Source organism: Lichenostomus cassidix, chromosome 14 (genome assembly GCF_008360975.1).
Source record: "Lichenostomus cassidix isolate B80296 chromosome 14, HeHo_3.0, whole genome shotgun sequence".
NCBI lineage: Eukaryota > Metazoa > Chordata > Aves > Passeriformes > Meliphagidae > Lichenostomus > Lichenostomus cassidix.
Genome location: NC_139495.1, coordinates 13,332,026 through 13,351,871, shown reverse-complemented (window position 1 = coordinate 13,351,871; position 19,846 = coordinate 13,332,026). Strand labels below are relative to the sequence as shown.

Below are 19,846 nucleotides of genomic sequence, written 5' to 3'. Positions count from 1 at the left end.
TCTGGACCAGAACGAGATCTCTGGACATTCTACATCAACAATTCAGAAAGGAAGTGCTTCATTTTAAAGAACTGTTTATCTACAGCTGTCTTATCTAATGTTTTATTTAATGGCACTAATTAGATAGGTCTGTCCAGAACCAAACCATGCTGAGTTGGAGATGATGCAGAGGATAACAGATGGGAGGTTGAATGCCAGGTGGATTGGGAAAAAACAGAAATTGCTTGAACTGGTCTAGATGGAGCAATCTTCCCTTGTGACAGCTCTGAAGAAGGATTTTTTTGGGGTACCTATCACCAGACTGTGTCCTTGATATATGAAGTGTCTGAAGCTCTGGTACCTTTGTGAAGAAGCAGCCTGATAAGAACGTGTGAGACACACAAGCTCTCCAGCAGTTCCATTAGGCAACTGCTCTCACATTTTCCCCTTCTTTTCTTGGAGCTGATGGAATGGGAATTCCATAGATTTTGCTCCATGAAGCAGATGCACCTCTTGGGTTTTGATTGAATTCACCTTCCCTGAGAAACAGAGGTTTAAGGATTAAGTTGCACATCAGAACACAGCAGCATTTGAAATATGAAAAGGCTGAGAGGGAAGAATCTGACTGCAGTTTGCAGGCTCCCCTTGGGAAGCCTCAACAGCTCTGTGATGAAACAGGAAGTTTTTCAACATGATACTGGGTAGAGGTTCCCTAACCAGCTCCAGGGATCTGCGGTTTGGGCTGAACTGTTTCTGACAGATGTGACTGGGCCAAAGAATTCCGTGCTGGTAAATCTCCCTGTTCTGCAAGAGGTTTGATACCTCCATGATGCCTGAGGGGCTGTTGTTAGATCACAAGTCAGCCTTGGAAATGAAAGGAAGATGACAGGCTAAAGAAGCCAAGAGAAAAGAACTTCTGAACTTCCATGTTTCTTAGATTAATGCATTCCTCTGTGACATAAATTTTTAACGGATAAATGGTGTTTCCATACCAGAAACACTTGTGGCAGAGCTAAAGGATAGCTGGATTTCAGCATCCACTTTAGCAGCATTCAGGGATTAGCAGGGAGTCCCACTGCTGCAAGGCATTTGAGGAAAAGTGTAGAAAAAAGCTGATGGGAATTCCAAGCAGGTTCCCAACTCACAGGAATAGAAAGTTCGTTTAGCTGCAGTTATCCAGGCAGCACAACACCAGGCTCTTCCTGTGCATTCTTCACTGGTACAGCACAGCACAGTGGTCACTCACAACCTTCTGTTCCACTCAGGAACACCACAGAAGCCACCTTGCAGCATCCTTGATTGTGGGGCTGGACAGGAGAGCTCCTGCCCGATGATCCCGCTACAGCAAAAACATCACAAAATGGCTTCTTTATGCATTATGTTAAACAAACCAACCAAACACCAGGTTTAATGCTTGAGGTTGGATTTTTCTGAATTTGCTGTAAAAAAGCAGGATCTCCCATCCTCTCCTGGGAATGTATGAATGCCAGAGCCAGGTACAGCCCTGCATGCTCTGGGCTTTTTCCCTTCCTTTGGGAACTTGTTTGTTCTTTCCTTCCTTGGTGCTCCAAGACTCTGCTCAAATCCAACAGAGAGATGGAAAACCACATGAAAGCAACACTCACTCTCTGTGTAATGTGTTCCTGCCAGAGGCACAAAATAGAGGTCTCACTGCTTGCTGGAGTTCCTCACCCACTGCATTCCTGGGCAGAGCGCCACTTCACAGAACACAACTTTTCCAAACTTAGAGCACTGGTGAATGGCTAAGTGTGGAAGATGTGAGCTGCTAAGTGTGGAAGATGCAGATCAGAGCCATCCACACAACATGTCCAGCTGCAGAGCAGGATGTCCCACATAGCCAGCACACGCCGTCACTACTTGGAGGCAGCACGGCTGCTGGGACCAGCGGGCAGCCTCCTCTGAACATATAATCACTGCACTTTATAGCTTCTGGACCTAACTACAAGTGCTGCTATTAAAAGCAATATAAGTCCTTCCAGAATTTTGCATAATAGCCCCATAACTCATTTGTCAGGGAACGGGAAGGCCTGTAAAGGACTTCTGAAATGACTTTCGGAAGTAGGAGGTTCCCTATTATCAGTAGGAAAACATGCCGTGCATTCTGCAGGCACTATCAGCATGGACTCTGGCTGTGCTGGAGATAGGAGTCCATAAAGACCTTCACTCAAAGGTTGTGATTTCATCACTGCCACACGTTGGGAAGCAGCTAACCCCAGGTCCAGCCTGCTTTAGCCATGGGCTGCGGGATAGCCCAACCACCAGCTTCAGAAAGCAACGCTTGAAGAAACATTTGCATGGCTCCTTGCTAATTGGGGCTGTTTAATTCAAAGAGTGTGCTGTTAGAGGTGAATTTTAAAGAGTAACTTTATAACATTTCACACTGGTGTTGTCAAAACACATTGTCTAATTACCTTCTTCTTTCTTGGCGGATTGATAAGCGAGGGCAGAGCAGTGCCTCTCTGAAGTTGATGCCAATTCTGTGTCAGTAATTGGCTGGCAGGAGGTGCCAGAGTGTCTGAACTAAACTTTTATTCCCTGGAGAAAGACTAGAACTAACTCGACTTCTCAGTCCCCCACTCCCATATAAATATGTGTCAAGATGCCTTTTTCCCTGGGACTTAAAATTACAGTGCAGAACCTAATGGGAAGAGTGGATGTTTCACAAAAAAATCCTTGTGAAGCGTCTGTGTGTAGTTTAGGAGGAATATGTAATTCCAAAAGACTGTGTAGGTAAGTAGGATAATATAAAAATTTATAAGCAGCAGGTGGGCAATTTAAACCTTGTTTTTTACCCCCATTTTTAAAGCTGGTTTCCAAAAAGGTCGATAAAATTTAATGCTAAGTAAAACTAATTAGCCTGCAAGGAACTGCTGCTGGAATGACACTTATTCAGTTCAACAAAAGAAATGTTTGGCAGATGGAAGTTCGTTAAAGTAGACTCACTATACATATTTAATGCTCCATACTCTGAGTTTATAACCTGCAGTTCATCGAGGCATTGCCAATGCACACCATCAACAGAAAGCCACTATTATTTTTATCCAAAAGGTAAAGCCACTGACAAGCTTTGAAGTTGCAGAATATTCACTCAGTAGTTCCCACTGTTGGGGAACAGCAACAACAATAACAACAAAAAATAAAGGCCAAGCTTTCAAACTTCAACTCTAACAAAGCCATGCTTACAGTAAAAACGGCATCAAGTGAAATAAAAAGGCACCCAGCCAGCCTTTTCAACAGCAACCACACTGTGAAAGCAACTGTGTGAAAAGAGAGGTGACTGAGCAAGGATGGCTATGAGCGTCCGCAGCCAGGGCTTTTATTGTCAACCCAGTGATCAAAGCACAGGAGACCCTCTTAAATCTAAGGAAAATAATCTAATTTAAAAGGCAAAACAAAGAGTGGTGGTTTTGGTGTGGGTTTTTTTCTTTTAAATCAGATTAAAACAAGGGTGTATTTCTGCTGGTATTGTGCTGCTTTGAGCAGGCAGGATGGGAACAGCTGCGTCAAGTTTGAAGGCACTTCTGGAAAAAGCAGATGGAGGCTTTTTTTCTCCCTATTTGATTTGTGCTGGAGTCCAGCTGTCCAAAGGGGAAAGAAGCACCTTTATTCCCTACTAGATATTAAATGTCACCTGTAACTTCTCACAAAAAGAAAATAATAATAAGCAGAGCTGCAGATGGTGATGCAGAGCCCTGGCAGTCGTGTTCATCTTCCAAAAGCTGTTTGCTTACCTGGTACAACCAAGCAGATAGTGTCAGAAAAATGAAATACTTATGCCTGTACCTCTTTTTTTCCTCCTGCCTCGTGTTCCCAGGTAAGCTTTGCCGAGTCCTTGAGAACAGCTTACAGCTCCCTTGGCTCCCCAGTGCAGAAATACTGCTGGGGACTGTTGAATTTCTCCCCAGCTGACCTTGGCTGAGAGCTACATCAGCCTCCATGTCCAACAACCTCCTACACCTTCCACAAACACCTCCAGCTCACCCGAGGGCATGGAACTGCTTGCAGATAAATGCCAGCCAGTGCTTCCATTCTCATCCAGGAGAAACAGTCTGACTGAATGGTTATGAAAAAATCTGTGTTTTGGGCAGCTCTGGATGATGAGCTTGGCAAAAGGCTCCAAGCCCTTTCTTAGCACAATGTATGTCATCTTAAAGCACCCCCAAACAAATACAGCACCAAGGGGGATTAAACTCGAGCAGAAGCAGAGCAACTGTGTGCTAGAGATCTCACATATTTTGCATATTTACCCCTGGGAAGGAGATAGTGCTACTTACAGGAATGTGAGGTAGTGGCACGCGTCCATTTGCTTTGGCACTTTCTTGCATCTCTCTGCGATGCTGCTTTCGGAGTCTGTACGGTGGGATCCCATCTCTGCCAGAATAAAACAACAACATGCCCTGCTTTAGTGCCTTTCTCTGACACGTTGTGTTCATTTAAGCCTTGCTGACACAGAGTCACAGGGAAGAAACCCCTTTATGTTTGAGGAAGGCTTGGCATGCCCAGAGCAAAAGGGTTCCGTGAGGTGTATGATGCTCACCCAGGTCCCTGAACCAAAAAAGCTCTGGCACAGGGGGCCAGGAGGACTTACACATCATCCACTGGGAGCAGAGCAAGGCAGGGCTCCTGAAACCGCTCCCAAAGGCAGAGGGAAGGGAGAAGGACTTGGACTGTATCCTGGTACCTTTTATAGTTGGTTGCTTTCTATAAAGAGCCTGTAATGTACACATTAAACCATTGGGCAGGCTAAGAGAGGGGGGAGAAGGAGGAGAGGGAACTCAGTGAGCATCTACTCCAAGGGGAACTCGGTCAGGGAACAAAGTATATATTTTTAAGAGAGTGTGACAGCTTCTCAAATGGCTTATCAAAGCAAGGGGGTATAGGCTCCACTGCTCCCAAGGCAATCTCTAGCTCAGTCTGAAATTATGGGCTTGATACTGGAGTTACTATAGGAAAGAACCAACCCCGTACCCAGAGGAGGCTGGAAAAGGTTAGGAAGGGATGTCATGGGCAGTGACATCCAAGTGAACCAGCTCCGCTTGGCTTTGTGCCTGTGCTGAAAGAAGTGGTGACAGAGGTCTCTGCAGAGGAAAGGGGCCATGATCCCTGGTCCTGCCAGACTGGGAACCAGGCCTGTGGCTCTGCCATGAGCCTGGGTGCACAGGGGTCAGTGGGTCAGAGGCACCATGCTTTGCAAAGCACCCCAAATGGCATCACTGGCTAAGTGTGACTTCAGGCAAAGGAAGGAAATGCATTTTTGCTCTCACCATTGCCACTACCCTGCTCACAGCCAGGGACTAGGCGAAGGTGAGTGAGTGGAGCCCAGTTATGAAAGGACACAGACCCACTTCCTGGTGACCTTGTGTTATTTGGGGGAAATCAGTGAATGCAAAAACAAATGCCAGCCCGAAGGTTGGCAATTTGGAGCTTCTTCATTTTACGCATTACCCTGATTCAGCAGAGGTAACTGCTTGGGAGGGTCATGCAATGCCACAGAGGTGGGTGGAAATGAATGGAGGGATTTGGTTTGTCCCAACTACCACGTAACTTCCAGGCACATCTCCTGCCAACCCCACACCTCTCTGAGCTGTGAAATCGAGCCAGTCCTGACACATCTCACAATGACAAGATGTTTGCACAAGCCAAATGTCCTTAGCACCTACCCCCCTCCCCAGCTGCTTCTCCAGAACATAAACCAAACAGTTTCACCCACAGATTTTTGAAGTCAAGATGCCATTTGGCAAGAGAAACACAATTTACTGTGGTGTTTTGCCTGCAAACCTCCCGAGTTTCAAGCACCAGCCTGTGTGAGGATGGCCACCATCAGCTTTCATTTCCATTCCCATCATGCTGGCTGTCCTGCTGGCTCCCTGGAGACATGGGTGCAGACAGAATCGCCAGCAAACTACATCAGAAGAACCTAATTTCATGCAGTAACCCAGGCATTCAAAATGAAACACCATTAAAATAAAATAAAACAAACCCCATGATTAATGACAAGTGCTTTTTAGCAGGAAGACAAAGGAGGGAACAGAAAATGAGCCGGCTAATTACAGCTCTGGCTACTGGCTGCAGGTAACGCAGGAGGAGAAAGAGTGTGCTGGGAACATCATCTCTTGCTGTGCCTGTTGTGACATGGCTTGGGAGCAGGACAACTTCCCCACATTTTGTGGTACAGGGATCACGACAGTGCTCATTAGGTGGCTTAATTTTCTTTAATGATGAACCTCCATTTGAACCTCAGAGTCACAACGGTTAAAGAGCTTCACTGCATCACGGCGCAGCCTTTTCTAGACTAGATGGCAACAAAACAACTGGAAGTTTTCAGAGGGAAAAAAACCCTGGGGATTATTTTAGCCATTGCTGGTCGGCATCAATAGACAACATTTCAGCTTAACCAGTGCACAAAACCCGAGCGCCAGAACACAACTCACACGCTAAAGCCACACGGTCATTCGCCGGGAAAGCGGCATTATGTTAGAAAGTGCAATTTTTCCTTCTTTCTCTCCCTCTTTTTTTTTTTCTTTTTTTTTTTTTTTTAATTCTCCCCAGCAGCAGTCCCAGCGGAAAGAGCGACTTTTGTTCCCAGCACAGTAGTGAAAGGCTGATAATGGCCTCTAATCTATCCGGCTTCAAACACATGTTCAGCCCCGCTGTGCTGCCTTTGATGTCATTTTAACTAGATTCCCCAATGCCACCTCTGAACTTGGAACATTCCTTCGTTCAATGTACTGTGCCAACTCAACCAGAGGAAGCAAATTCAAAGATAAGCACTTTAATTTTATCCCAACAAAACCTTATTCAATAGATGGGGGGAAAGCAAGGAAAACCAATACCGTACTTTTGTTTTCCTTTTGTCAGGTAGCTTGCTTTGAGATATTTTCAATAGATAGAGAAATAATATATATATATAAATTAAACTTTTTCTACAGCACATATACTTTTAAAATAAAACTTTCCCAAACTGTTTTTCCTTGTTTCATCACATGATTTTCTTTAGCACGAGAAAGCTCAGTGCTGAAATGCAATGAGAGGAGTATTTCTATTGTTTATTTAATGATAATGCAATGAGTTTACTGTTGGGGAAATGTGGAGGCTTCCTCCCCTCTCCAAGGTGACCTGCAACAGCCTCTGGTGAGCAGTGGTTTGGCTGTGGCTCTGCAGTTGGACCCTTCTAACAAGAGCTGTGTTTGCTCCTCTGTAGGCAGGCTTCAAACCCAACCATTATGCCTAACACACTGGAAATCATAATTTGGGACCTTTTAAATTAAAAAGCTGCTGAACTTGTTTAAATATAAGAAAACTCAGGGTAATTCTGGATCACTAGCCTTACAAAAGACAGGAAACACACAGCCAAACTGGTATTTTCTACTAATTATTCTTATTAAAGCACCTCTGTCACAAGAAGCACGATAGGAAAGTCACCAGGCATTTTAGTTAAAGGCCAGTCATCCAAGGAATAGTATTTAATCTGCAAGACATTTTGAAGGAATAACCATTGTCCTAAACCTCTTTGCCCTGGGGACTGGCCATCCTTACTCTGGAGCAGGTTTGACTGGAACTGGGGAAGAAGGAGCATCCCTCTGGCCAAGCCCAGGGGCACCAAGGGCTTCCCGAGTGCCTGGGGGAAGGCAAAGCTGTCTCCCAACTAAGATAAGCCAGGACACATGACAAGACCCACAGGAAGGAGCATTGTTCAGCTGGAGCACAACACTGGGCTAAAGAGAGACATTACCTCCTATTTACCCATGTAAGCTCTTGCAGAAATCAAGATAGATATGGACCTAATGTGTTTCTGCATCTGAATTGGAACATCACATGGTGATTTAATGGTTTCAGCTGCTGCCTGCTGCCTTCCTACCTACAGTTGCCTTAACTTGCCTCAAGCATCTCTGTTGTGACAACCCCTCCCACCCGCAGACTTGCCTCCTCCACTTGGGAAGATGCTATCCCCAAGAAGGGTTATCTGAGACAGCAAGAGCAGTATAGGACTGTGCTGGAAACGCTGCTGCAAGCCTGGGGCAGGCTCTGAGCAGCCTACGGGGGAGGCAGAGCCCCAAATCCCTGACTCTCTGACCCAAATCGCTGACCCTCCACCAAACAGCAGTGATGAGCGACTCAGCCCCACCTGCAGCCGCGGCATTGCTGGGCCAGCACTCGCCAGAGCCTCTCACCGTGTCCTCCCCAGACCTTGCCTCCACACAAACCAGCTAAAACAACACAGCTGCCCTGCTGATTATAAAAACAGGTTTCAGCAGAGAGGACTGGAGCTGTTTTGCCGACAAGGGCAGAGGAATTCCTATGACACAGGAAGGCTGAAAAATAATCAGCGAAGCACAGGCATTTAAGAGCAATGTTTTTTAAGCCACTCAAAAAGCAAACTACTCCAAAAAACAGGGACTGATAACATACTCGTTATATAAATTCAACCCATTACAATAATATTTGCCAGTGCTTGGAAAGACATCCTGTTGAAAGCTGGCCTTTTAAGTAAGTGTGCTTGTAACATCACAGTTTTACAATTCCCTTGGTGAGCTTACTGCTCCCAAAAAATCACCCCAGCTCAGGAGCTGAGACAGAGAATCACTGAGGACTTTGCTAAAGGCTTTGCATGCAGCCACTTCCAAACCCTAGGTTGCTGGGATCAATCCAACATCACAGTTTGGAAGCGAGCTGGTGCATTGGAGCACTGCAAATGCTCTGCACCTGCCTTCTCCACCGGCCTGAGCTGGCTAGCAATGAAGAGCATGCCTTGCTCTCCTGGTTTATTAACGTTCCTCAGTTAGCCAGTGTTTGCATCCCAATTGTCCAGATACATTTTCCTCTGATGCAGGGTCTGATGGAGGTTTGTGCCTTGGATCACACCCCATTCACGTGCTGCCTTGCAGCAGAAGCCAAATTTCTTCATTATTGAGCATGACTGCTGTGTGTAAACAGCACACAGAGGGAAGAACCTCACTCATCAGCAAACAAGGCTTTTATTGCCATTTTCCTCAGAGGAGGCCTAAATTCAAAGCACTGAGACATGTAAGTCTTGTCAAGCAGCAGGAGTCCCTTCTTTAACTTCATCTGGTTGTTCTTCATTTTTGCTGCCTTGAGCAATTCTGCAAAAATTCCTTTGAAACTTGGGAGGAAGATAGGTTCAGCAGTGCCATGTAAAAACTGAGTAAAATCTGGTGCTGGAGTTTTAAAGCATGTAATGAAGAGCAAGTGCTGAAAACAGACAGAGTCTTTTTATGCCAAAGGTCAAGGCTGTACATCCAGAATCCCAATTTGGGATTCTGCCTGCATCCAGTTTGAGAGGCATAGAAAGAAAGGTTTACCCTTATGAAGTTTGAAACTTACTTAAAATGAACCAGTAGGATTGGGTTAGTTATTAGCAGAATGCAGTGCACGTACTGGTGGTAATTAAAGTCCTAGAAGTAGCCTATGGTGGGCATAGGACAGATAAAATGCCTAAAGTAAAAAGGGGCAGACGATGGCCAATAAGAAATTATTATGCCTGTGAAAGAAACAAACTGTGGCTAGTGAAATCAAAATTAGGAGGGTGAAGAACTCTGGCATAAATGATCACAACTTTTCACAGGTATAACCATCAGTGCAGCCCCATGAGCCTGCTGGACCAGTGGGAAAGGAAGTGCTAAAAGCTAATTAATTTTGAAGAGTTCTTACATCTGTCTCTCCTGATAAGAAGAAGTTACATGACTCCTGCTAGCTTCAGAGCACTCCTCCATATAAATTGATGAATATGAAGAATTGCAGAAGGATGTGGCAGAGCAGCTGGATTTGTATTAAATGGAGTCTTTAATTAGCGGTCGTCTACTGGGTTCTGTCCTGGGGGCATCCTTCTCCTCTCAGGCCCTTTGGCCATGGTCTGCCTCCTCCTTTTTACAACATGATGTGGATAATGTATGAGGAGTTAGTGTTAGGGTGCAGAATGGACTCACAGCTGCTCCTACATGGCCCCAAGCCTCTGTGGAGCCAGAGATGAGCAAGCTGCTGGCTCAGGTGGGGTGACCGCCACAGACACAGAAACCCCCTGCCCACATTGCATGCTCCCTATCTCACTGTATGAACTGTGCTAGCTGTGGGGACCCATTAACAGCATCCATGGCACAGGCTGGAAAGTTTCTCCAACAAGGTCTGACAGCTCCTGACACTCACAGTGACACTAAACGAGTATCTTGGAGGACTCTGTGTTTACAGCACTGCCATTAATAAAATCCTCTCCTAATTCTGTAAACCTGTCATCTCTTGCCTGAAGAATCAAAGGGTTTCTACTCTACAGAAAGACACTTTGCATTTGCACTACTAAAAACCAGACCAAACAGTTGAATATTTTTCCCCAAATCCTTTTTTTTCTCCATCACAGAGATGCAGTCACAATAAAACCTCATAAACCCTTTTTTCTTCCTTTGCAGACCATCTTTAAGGAAGGCATCTCATGGGTGAGATATAGGGCGCTGTCATGAGAGACAGAAAGAGAAAATATATTGGCTGGGGCTTATCAGCATTTTGTTAAAGCGCAGTGGTCACCAGACAAACTAGAACCAGTCAGTCACCAATCCTACTGCAGAGCCATCACAGACTGAGCTGTTACTCCATCTGGAGTGCTGTGTCCAGTTCTGGGCTCATCAGGACAGGAGTGACAGAGTGAGTCCAGAGGAGGGCAATGAAAGGACTGGAGCATCTCTCTTATGAGGATAGGCTGAGGGAACTGGGCCTGTTTAGCCTCAAGCAGAGATGGCTGAGAAGGGACCACATCAATGTCCATCAGTATCTGCAGGGAGGTTTCAGACAATGGACCAGGCTCTGCTCTGTGGTGCCCAGCAACACCACAAGAGGCAATGGGCAGAAACCAATGCCCAGGAAGCTCCACCTGAACATGAGGAAGAAATGTTTTCCTGTACAGTACTCTGCACCGGAACAGAGACCAGAGAGGGTGTGAAATCTCCCTCACTGGAGATATCCCAGAAACACCTGGACACAATTTTGTGAAATCTGCTCTAGGATGACCTGGTTGTGGTCTCTTCTAACCTGACCCATTCTGTGACTCTGAGTTTGGCAGCAAAAAACCTCAAGAGAAGTACCCAGTAAGTAGAAAGCTCTGTCTGACATTCAGAACATAACATATCTCAAATCAGTTACTACAAAGTCATTCAACAGTACCAATCCTTGCACCTGGCTTAAGAAACATTGCAGAAACTCCAACTGAGCACCATTTATTACAGTTCACAAGTATTTTATGCTGCAAATGTTCCCAAGGCTGGCAAGGCTGAGTAGCCTGCACAGCGACAAAACAACTGAACAGAAAGTGAGACTGATCATGACCATGATCTATTCAGGAATTCCTCCCAACCTCAGCTGTGGCAAAACCTCTCTCCCAGAACAACCCAACAGCAGCACTGCTGAAGACACAAACACATGACTGTCCCCCCAGTGGAGTTACTTACACGCTGCTGTCTGTCAGTGACATGGTGTCAGCGTCGCTGGACATGCTCTGCTGCTCGCTGTCGTTGGCACTGGTGGCTGGTGCCAAAGCATAGCCCGTGTTGACATAGTAGGGGTTAACAGGCTCTCTCCACGACCCATGCCTGTGAGAGAAAAAAGAGAGTCAAATTGGAAGGACACAACCTTGACCATACTCTGCATCACCAGGAGGAAGGACTCTGCTGGAGCCCCAGCCCCAGTGACAGGCTACAGAATAAGCTGTGTTCATACTGAGTTGCACTGATAGAGCTATGAACAATTTGAGTCGTAAGTGGAAGAAAAAGGGAATTAATGGAGTAATGAAGATGATAATGTCAGATAAAAAGAAGGGAGGGAACAAGACTGTATAGAAGAAGTCCAGTTTCCATTAGGGTTTATAGAGTCCATGGCTAGCTGCTTAGCATTGTCATTCTATGAGCATCTAAAAATAACACTTAGAGAGTAAGATGGCATTCTTCTTAGTCCAAGTAGGCTTCTGTTCTTCCAACAGGGAGGGATGTGTAGCACAGCTCACCAATTCTATGCACACTTTAACATCTCTCTTTACTCCAACATGTTTGTTGAGGGAGGGAGGTGAAGCAAGGAAATAACACAGTACCTAAAACCAACCTCCAGTGTCACACTGAGGTACATCAGCCACTTGCAAATTCCACCAGGAAGGACCATCTAATCACACCAGCTTTTCCAGTGGACAATCTCCTCATGGATCTATGGAGGCTGGTTTGTACACAACACATACCTTTGTCATTCAAGTACACATGCAGGCCAGCCTCCTTCTCTTCAGCAAAACAGCAGGAGGGGAGGCTGCCTGCGTGGGCTAACCTGGGAAGTGAGTTCCTTGCTCAGGAAGAGACCTGCAGTGATGGTGAAGCAGCCTGTGAACCAAGCAGGCAAGAATTCCTTCACACTGGCTCTGCCACCAGCATAGCAAAGCCACTGCTGCCAATGTGCCTCCAGCACTGCCACCCTGCAGGACAGACAGGCCATGCAGGCATCTTGTTCTCACTGCAAGTAATTTTGCAATTCGCCAGAAGAAGGAACAAGCTGAAACATTCACACCAACCAAACAGCACTTAATCCCCTGCTCTCCCTGCCTGCCCCTCTGTATGAAGATCAGCATCTTTAAGATATCTTGAAGTTGATGAATTCCTTGGTTTTCCAAGCTCTGAAAATCAGAGTCCTGTTTTAGTTTTGATCACAAAGCTCATCAGCATCATCTTTTATTTAGTAACTCAGTAATTGTCACCTGGCTGATGTGGTCTGCAATGGGCCCTGAGCAAACATCTCCATGGAGGGCACATCATGCAACATGTGCTCCCCTGTTCTGCCAAGAAAAGCGTTTCTGGCTCTCTGCAGTGGCTAAAGTCCTACAGACAACAGAAAGCAGCCCTGATGAGTTTACATTCAGATAAGACAAAGAAACCCCTGAGAAACACACAGATGGAGGGACCAGAGGTGAGGAAGACACCAGCAAAAGGAAAAGATGGCAGTTTGTGTATATTTGTATGGAGTAAAAATGCAGGACAGGCACTACATGAACTGGGACTGGCAGAGACCCCATTTAAGGCAGAGGTTTTCGGATGCTGTTATGGAAAATGTGGCACATGGTGTGCCAGGATGGAAGCATTACCAAAGCATTTTAAAACTTGAATTGGACAGAGCTGGAGCCTTCAGCTAATGCACTGCTCACCCAGCTCCTATTCACCTGCCCTTTGGATCCTTGACATTCAACCTATTTTCCTTGTTAATTCAAGGGGTCATGGATATTCACTGGTCACTAGGAAAAAATATTGTTTCTGGTCCATCATGGGATCAGTTAGAAACAAATTACTCTCCTACTCTCACAAAGAGAAAACTAATATTGTGTGTGCCACAAACCAACTACAGTATTTCTCCTTGGGTGATGAAGCTCAGTACAGTTGCAGACTGGTGCAAAGTAACATTCAAAACTGAGCCAGCTGAGGCTTTTCAGGGCTGTTTGGCAGAAGGGAGCCTTGTGAGGTTTCTCCATGCTTGGCTACAACCTAGAGTCAGTTGGGGATGAGTATTGAGGGAGCCTTGGGATGCTGAGTCACCACAGGCACCTTCTAGCATACAAACTTTCTGTCGGTTGTTGCAGATGTGCACTGGAGCAGACTTATTTCTATATTCCATCAGATTTCAGAATGGCTTTCTAGTGCAAGTACTGGAAATAATTTGAACAAGTTCACCCTAAAAAGCAAGGGATAATAAGTGAAAACCTTACCAGCCCCCTTCAGTTGTTCTCCCTGAGCAGAACGGTCAGTTCTGAACATTAAAGGAGTGCTGTGCAGTGCAACCCTCCTGTCAAATCTGACATGACAGCAGCGTGATGGAGGCTGAGACAACCTCTTAAATTGAGGCAGGAATGATGGATAGCTCAGGCCTTCCCTGAGGGCAAAGAGAAGGATGATTTTTGGACAACCCAATTAAAATATAGCACCAACTTCTAGTGGACCTTTCGCCAGGACTGTCTGGAAGAGGCATGGATTATTCTAGCAGTATATTAAGAAAGCACTGAGATATACAGAATAAAATGCACAGGGCAATCCATTTCTCCTTTGTATCTGCTGATACAAAGAGCAGCAGAGAGCACCTGAAGAGGTCGTTGGGTGTGGAACTGTGATGGCTGAAGGAATGAAGAGTGAGCAGATGGGTGGTCTCTGGCACCTCTGGAGGAGCTGGGATGGCTGGGCTCTCCCACAACACTCCCCAGCTGTGGTCTTCCCACTGAGGATGCAGGTTTGGTCACAATTGTTGTATTTAGCTAAAATTACACACTTAAGCATGTATACAACAGGGATTACTTCCATTTTAGCTCTGCCTCTAATACATCAATGCAAATGTAAACTTTTGGTAAGCGTAAGGAGATGGAAAGGGTATAGGATTTCAAAGCAATCATAACAGGTTACATTACTTTTGAGGAATCCATCTGTATTCAATCCTTCTCCTAATGTTCCCTCTCCCTGACAACTCTCTTCAGCTGGCTCATATCACTATTTGAATGTTTTGTGCCGTGTCTCTGAAGAACGCTTTCAACATCTATTAGGAGGAAAACATTAAAGGAACATGGAGTCTAACAAAAAAAACTGGTCACTTCTGATCTGGGAGGGGAGGCTGCTTTAAAAGGGATTCAAGCACCCTCAGAGCGATTTGAAATGTCAGCTAAAAACCTCACATACCGAGCTCTATGCACTGATAAGGGTGATAAAAGGAAAGGTGAGCATTTAAAGTTAGACTTCACAAAAATTCCTGCAGACTTCCAGAATTTTATTTCATTTTTTAAGACAGAAAGAGCAATGAGCGTTTTTGAAATGAACACAGAACATTTCACACATTGCAGAAATAAAGCTGCACGACTCTTCTGCAGCTCTCAGTTGCTCAGCCCTCAAAATAATCACATAGGGAACAATTATAACAGAGATCACAGCGACCTGAGTAAGTCAGCCTGACCAGCTGCCTTTTCTTTGCATAAAATCCTCCACTGATCACTGCACATTCTGGTAATGCTGACAAGGGCTAAAACTGCTGTAATAAACCAGTAAGAATCTCTTTAGGGCTTCCTTCTACCTGTTCTGGGTTTATTTTGCATGCTGTCTTTGCTGCATCCCATCCATCCCCAAATCTCCCACTCCTCCAACCAAGCACCCAGCACTCTGGACATCAGCACCATCAGATCTTGGAGCCTCAATGCAAGTGAGCAGAGAGGTGAGGTCCTCTTCAGTCCTCTTGCTCTGTGCGGAGTTCCCACTGTATCCTGAGTCCCTAAGGGTATTCTTTTCCTTCTGGCCTGGGATCCCCAGTCTCCTTCACACAACTTCCCCCAATGGCTATTTCAATTTTAAATCGGAGATGCAAAGTCCCCAACCTTTGCCAAACACGCTACTCTTCACTCTATGCAAAAATCCCAGGGTTGGTGTGCTCTGGGGAAGAATTGCATCACCTCCAGCATCCACAGTGGGAGGAAGATCTCACCAATCCTGCCTCCAAAGCCAAATCTGTGTGGCACTCCCTTTGGTTCTCACCAGTTATGTACCTCCTTCACTGATGTTCTTCATCAAGCATGGGAAAAAAATCCACTAAGCCAAGAAGGAAACTTCCTTGAAGATGAAAGGCCTCTAGGCAACTAATTTCTGTAGAGTTTTAATTTCCACCAGAGGGAATAAGTTGCGCAACATTTTACTGGCAGGTCTGAGAGACATGGTCTTCCCAAGCCTGCTAGCAGCTCCAATGTGGCTGGAACAGCTCCCAGTTCAACAGAGAAGCTGATCAATCCATCAGTTTTCATTGCTACCACCTTCTCCAGCTCCAGCACTGAATTTTTATGACACTGACATTTCCTGGAAAAAAAATTTTACTCAAAAGACTTGAAGCTGTGATAGAATCCAGGCAGGCTGGCAGACCTTCTCTTGCAAGGGTGCCCCACCTCCCTGACCCTGAAATAAGGGAATCTCCAAACTCCCTGGTGGCATGGGAAGCACCTCCAAACCCCTGCACTATAGAGGAGCAGTTATTTGAAACACAATAGTAGTAAATCCAAGATATAAAACTCATGAAGCTGACAACCACAAAACTCCCTACGCATTCTCCGTAAGCAGCTCTTCCAGAAGTTTTCTTCCCAGTCCATAGTCTGAACCTTTGGTCACCACAGTTTTGGTGAGCAGCTCGTTTTTAACATGGGAGAAACCCCATTTTCCAGACACCTTGAGCCATGAGGCAGCTGATAAGCACCCCAGATTCATGAGTCACCTTGGAAGGCTCTGAGCTGCAGGAGTTCTGGAGATGTTGGCAAGTCCTACAAAAGGACACCCCAAAATGGACTCTGCAGGAGCTCCAGATGTCTCAGCTGTGATGCCCTCCCTCCTGCGCTGCAGCGAGCAACCTCACAACAGGACACAACTCCTCCTGTCCTCTTCTGGTGGGTGGTGGTTGGGCTGAGTGATGGTGCCCTGAGACTACAGATCAGGGCTGCAACTCAACGGGACCCAGCTGCTCATACTGTCTTCCCACCCTGCTTTTTCACACTGACTTCTGAAAAATTGGTTCAAACTTTTACAGTCCTGTGTTTCTGAAGATCACTATTTCCAGGAATCCAGCATTACTAAGCATTACTCTTATTTGGTGTCTCTGGTCAAGTTGCCTTTGTGATTGGGAAGACGCAGTCTAATGCTGAGACATCCTTCCAGCTTGTTATTTTGACATGTTCCATTTATTCTAGGTGGGGAAAAAAGAATTAATTTAAAACGGTACGTACTTCCATCTCCAGAATGACAGGTCACAGAGTCTCCAGCTGGCTACTTATTTCCTAAAACTTACATCTACCAACAAGCAGGTGACTGTCACATCCTTCACACAGCTCCACATTTCATGATCATAACCAGTCAATGAAATTAAAAGCTGCAGATGTTGGCTTATGATGTATGAGCTGAAGCAAATCCCTTCAGCATATCTAAATAGCATGTGCTGGCAAGAGTGTCCCAGCAGCAGGGTCACCTTTAAACAAGGGATTACAACAGCATCCACCAAAGAGTCTGATTTACAAGATTACATTAATCCACCACCTGAACAAAAAAGTCTCTGTTTCCAATCCGTGGCACCAACAACTATCACAAAATTTGCACCATACAGTGTTTCCCAAACCATCGTCATGAGAATGTTTTGGAGCTACGAACAAAAAGGCTATGAAGATGCAAAGCTGAAAACCTTCCCTCCTGACTGGATTTGATCTGCGCTAAAGACGCAAAGTCAGCTCAAGAGGTTAAAATTGGGGATTTACCTGATAATCTGATTGCAGATTGTTGGGGTTGCTCCACTTAAAACTCTTCCCAATTACTCTGGGTACGCAGATGCTGCTGTGCATCTCAACTTTATCACTGCCAATGTCAGGCTAATCACATGTGCTCCAGGCAAGGGCAGCTTCTTCAAAGATCACATCAATTCTGGACAAGTTAATCTGTTCTTTGAGGTCTCCAGATGGCTCTTGCCAAGAAAGTTCACTTCCAGCTCTGCAGCCGGCGAGCACAGCGGCCCCAGCGCTCTGCAGAGCATTACAAAGGAACCAGATCAAAGTTGTGTCTTACAAAAAAATGAAATCTGAAGTTTGAAAAGCAACAGCAGCCTGTCACTTGTAGGCTTAAAGACGACTTCTGCATGCTCCAGCTATCAGGGAATTTATGATTACAGTCTGGCTTTTAAAAGCTGATGAAAAAAATGACGCTCTTTAGCACTCCTTGCCTTTGCAAAACTGTATCTTCTTCCCTGCGTATTCATCCTCCCACGCCAGAGGAAGAAGGGAAATAAATAAAAATGCAACTAAAAGTACAGATAAGGGCTCTTCTTCTTTTCTTCTAAGGCATTCAATTCCATTTTAGGACTACATGGAGATTATTTTATGGGGAGCTTCAGCAATTATTGTGAAGTATTAAAGCACAGTTACAAAAGCTAAATCCAAGATTTACCCGTCTAAGTTTCCAGTTTCTAACTCCTTTGCATTTACCAAGGACATGCTAGTTCTCAGGCAGGACTAATGTACAGAGGATGCATTAATTGCAACCAGTAATTTAGATCATAGGATACAGCAAGGTGGGGGAGAGAATCTAGGAAGGAAGTTGAAATACAGGAAATAAAATGTTTGCCTTAGGAGGCAAATAAGGACTAGATAGGCTAAATATTGTGGCTCTACTGCCCTATCGCCACCCTAACCTTCTTAGGAAAGGCTTTCACACAACAGGATGAAACCACTGTGTTCCAAGGAAACTGCAGAACAAGTCCCTCAAGATTTCATCTGACTGTGCTTCTCCAAACCAGCCCTCCCAGCTCCTCCTTCCCAGTGGAGGCGAGGCTGTGCTCACTCATCGCCCCAATGTAATACTGGATTTTGTCCACTAGTTACAGATTTAAAATCAAAACTGCAGAAATCCGAGTCTGACAAACAATAAAAGCAAATCCTGCCTAAAAACAATGCATGTCTTCCCTAGAATAAGACCACAAGACACATTTATTTAATACCTCAAAGCACAAGATATTCATTTAAAAAAAAAGGGCAACACAATGACTGCACATCAATTAACAGGACAATTGGATCATCTTTCTGAAATAAAGTGAATGTTGCAGAACATTCTGTTCCGTATCTAACAATAACAGGTATCTGCCTAGATTAATTTCAATATATTAGTCTGAGTTTATACCATAACATAGTAGTTTTGCTTGGTTTTTAAATGATGACATGATTCATATGAATCCTTACCCGTCATGAAAGGCTGACAACATTAGGGACATTTCCTATATAAAATATTCAGGATATTTGGCTGCATTAATTGTGTCTGAACAAGAGCCTCACTACTTTGGAGCAGTCAGGCTGCATCAGCCATCCAGAACTGCTGTAGTGACTTAAGAAGCTACAAAAGCAGGCAAACCCAGCAGTGTGTGTGCATTTTGGATATCCAGGGTACACTGCTCCCACCCGTGAGCCACACTTGCTTCCATGTCCTGGCTTATGTCAGGCAACACACCACAGATAACCACTTTTAATATTTCACTGGAAGGGACAGAATCAAGCTTGTGTGGGGATGTGCTGAACATCCATGCATGTTAACCCCTAAGAACGAGTGAGACCTGTGTCCTCATCCCTTATTCTTTGACCCTCCAAATGTGCATTCCATGGGGCACCAGGATCACTAGCATGGACACAGGTAGAAGGCTGATAATGCAGTCTCCTTCCCCCTGCTTAAACTAAGAGCTGGGGAAAATTCAGCAAGAGGCTGATTGGCAAGAGCCTTCCACTCTGCAAATTGGCTTCTCAGACTGAAATGACATCTATGTTTAATACAAGTGATTTTATATATACGTATATATATACATATATATGTGTGGTTAAGTGGATGAACACACAGAGGAGGCATTTCAGACAGCATTTCAGTGCCAGCTCCCTGCTCTCTGCTTTCTTTGGTGACCATCCCAGGTAAATTGGGGCTGGTGGAGAGGGGAAACGCTTTGCAAAGAGCTCTGGGGGTCTCTGCATGGGCTTCTCTGCTCTTTGCTCTGCTGTTTCCCTTCCCTGGGAAGGCAGGCGGGGAGGCTGGGAGACGTAAAGAAGGTCCAGACGAAACGGTTCTTCCCAGAAGGAACCACCACGTCCCAGATGGAATAACACCAGCGAATCTCCCAACAGCTCAGAGCCTTCCATGTTGTGCCAAGCAAGCGACCAGCCGTCCCTGCCTGCAGCACGGGGTGCTGCTCCCTGCACAGATGAACAGGCAGCCAAAAGTGTCTCCCGGCATTCCAGCCGCGGGCCGGCTGTGCTGGGCTGTGCTGACACCCACGCACCGCGGCTCCCAGCCCA

The 19,846-nt window shown here is 45.4% G+C and overlaps 1 protein-coding gene across 2 annotated transcripts in view; it reads right to left on the bottom strand.

Moving 5' to 3' along the window:
- Positions 1–19,846, bottom strand: part of AXIN1 (axin 1) — a 69,797-nt gene that overhangs the window by 18,243 nt on the left and 31,708 nt on the right. For both annotated transcript variants that reach the window (XM_085074979.1, XM_085074980.1), the window contains exons 3-4: positions 11,451–11,591; positions 4,275–4,371 (exon numbers count right to left, since the gene is read on the bottom strand). In XM_085074979.1, the coding sequence (XP_084931105.1) occupies positions 4,275–4,371; positions 11,451–11,591 (238 nt within the window). The remainder of the gene's footprint in view (positions 1–4,274; positions 4,372–11,450; positions 11,592–19,846) is intronic.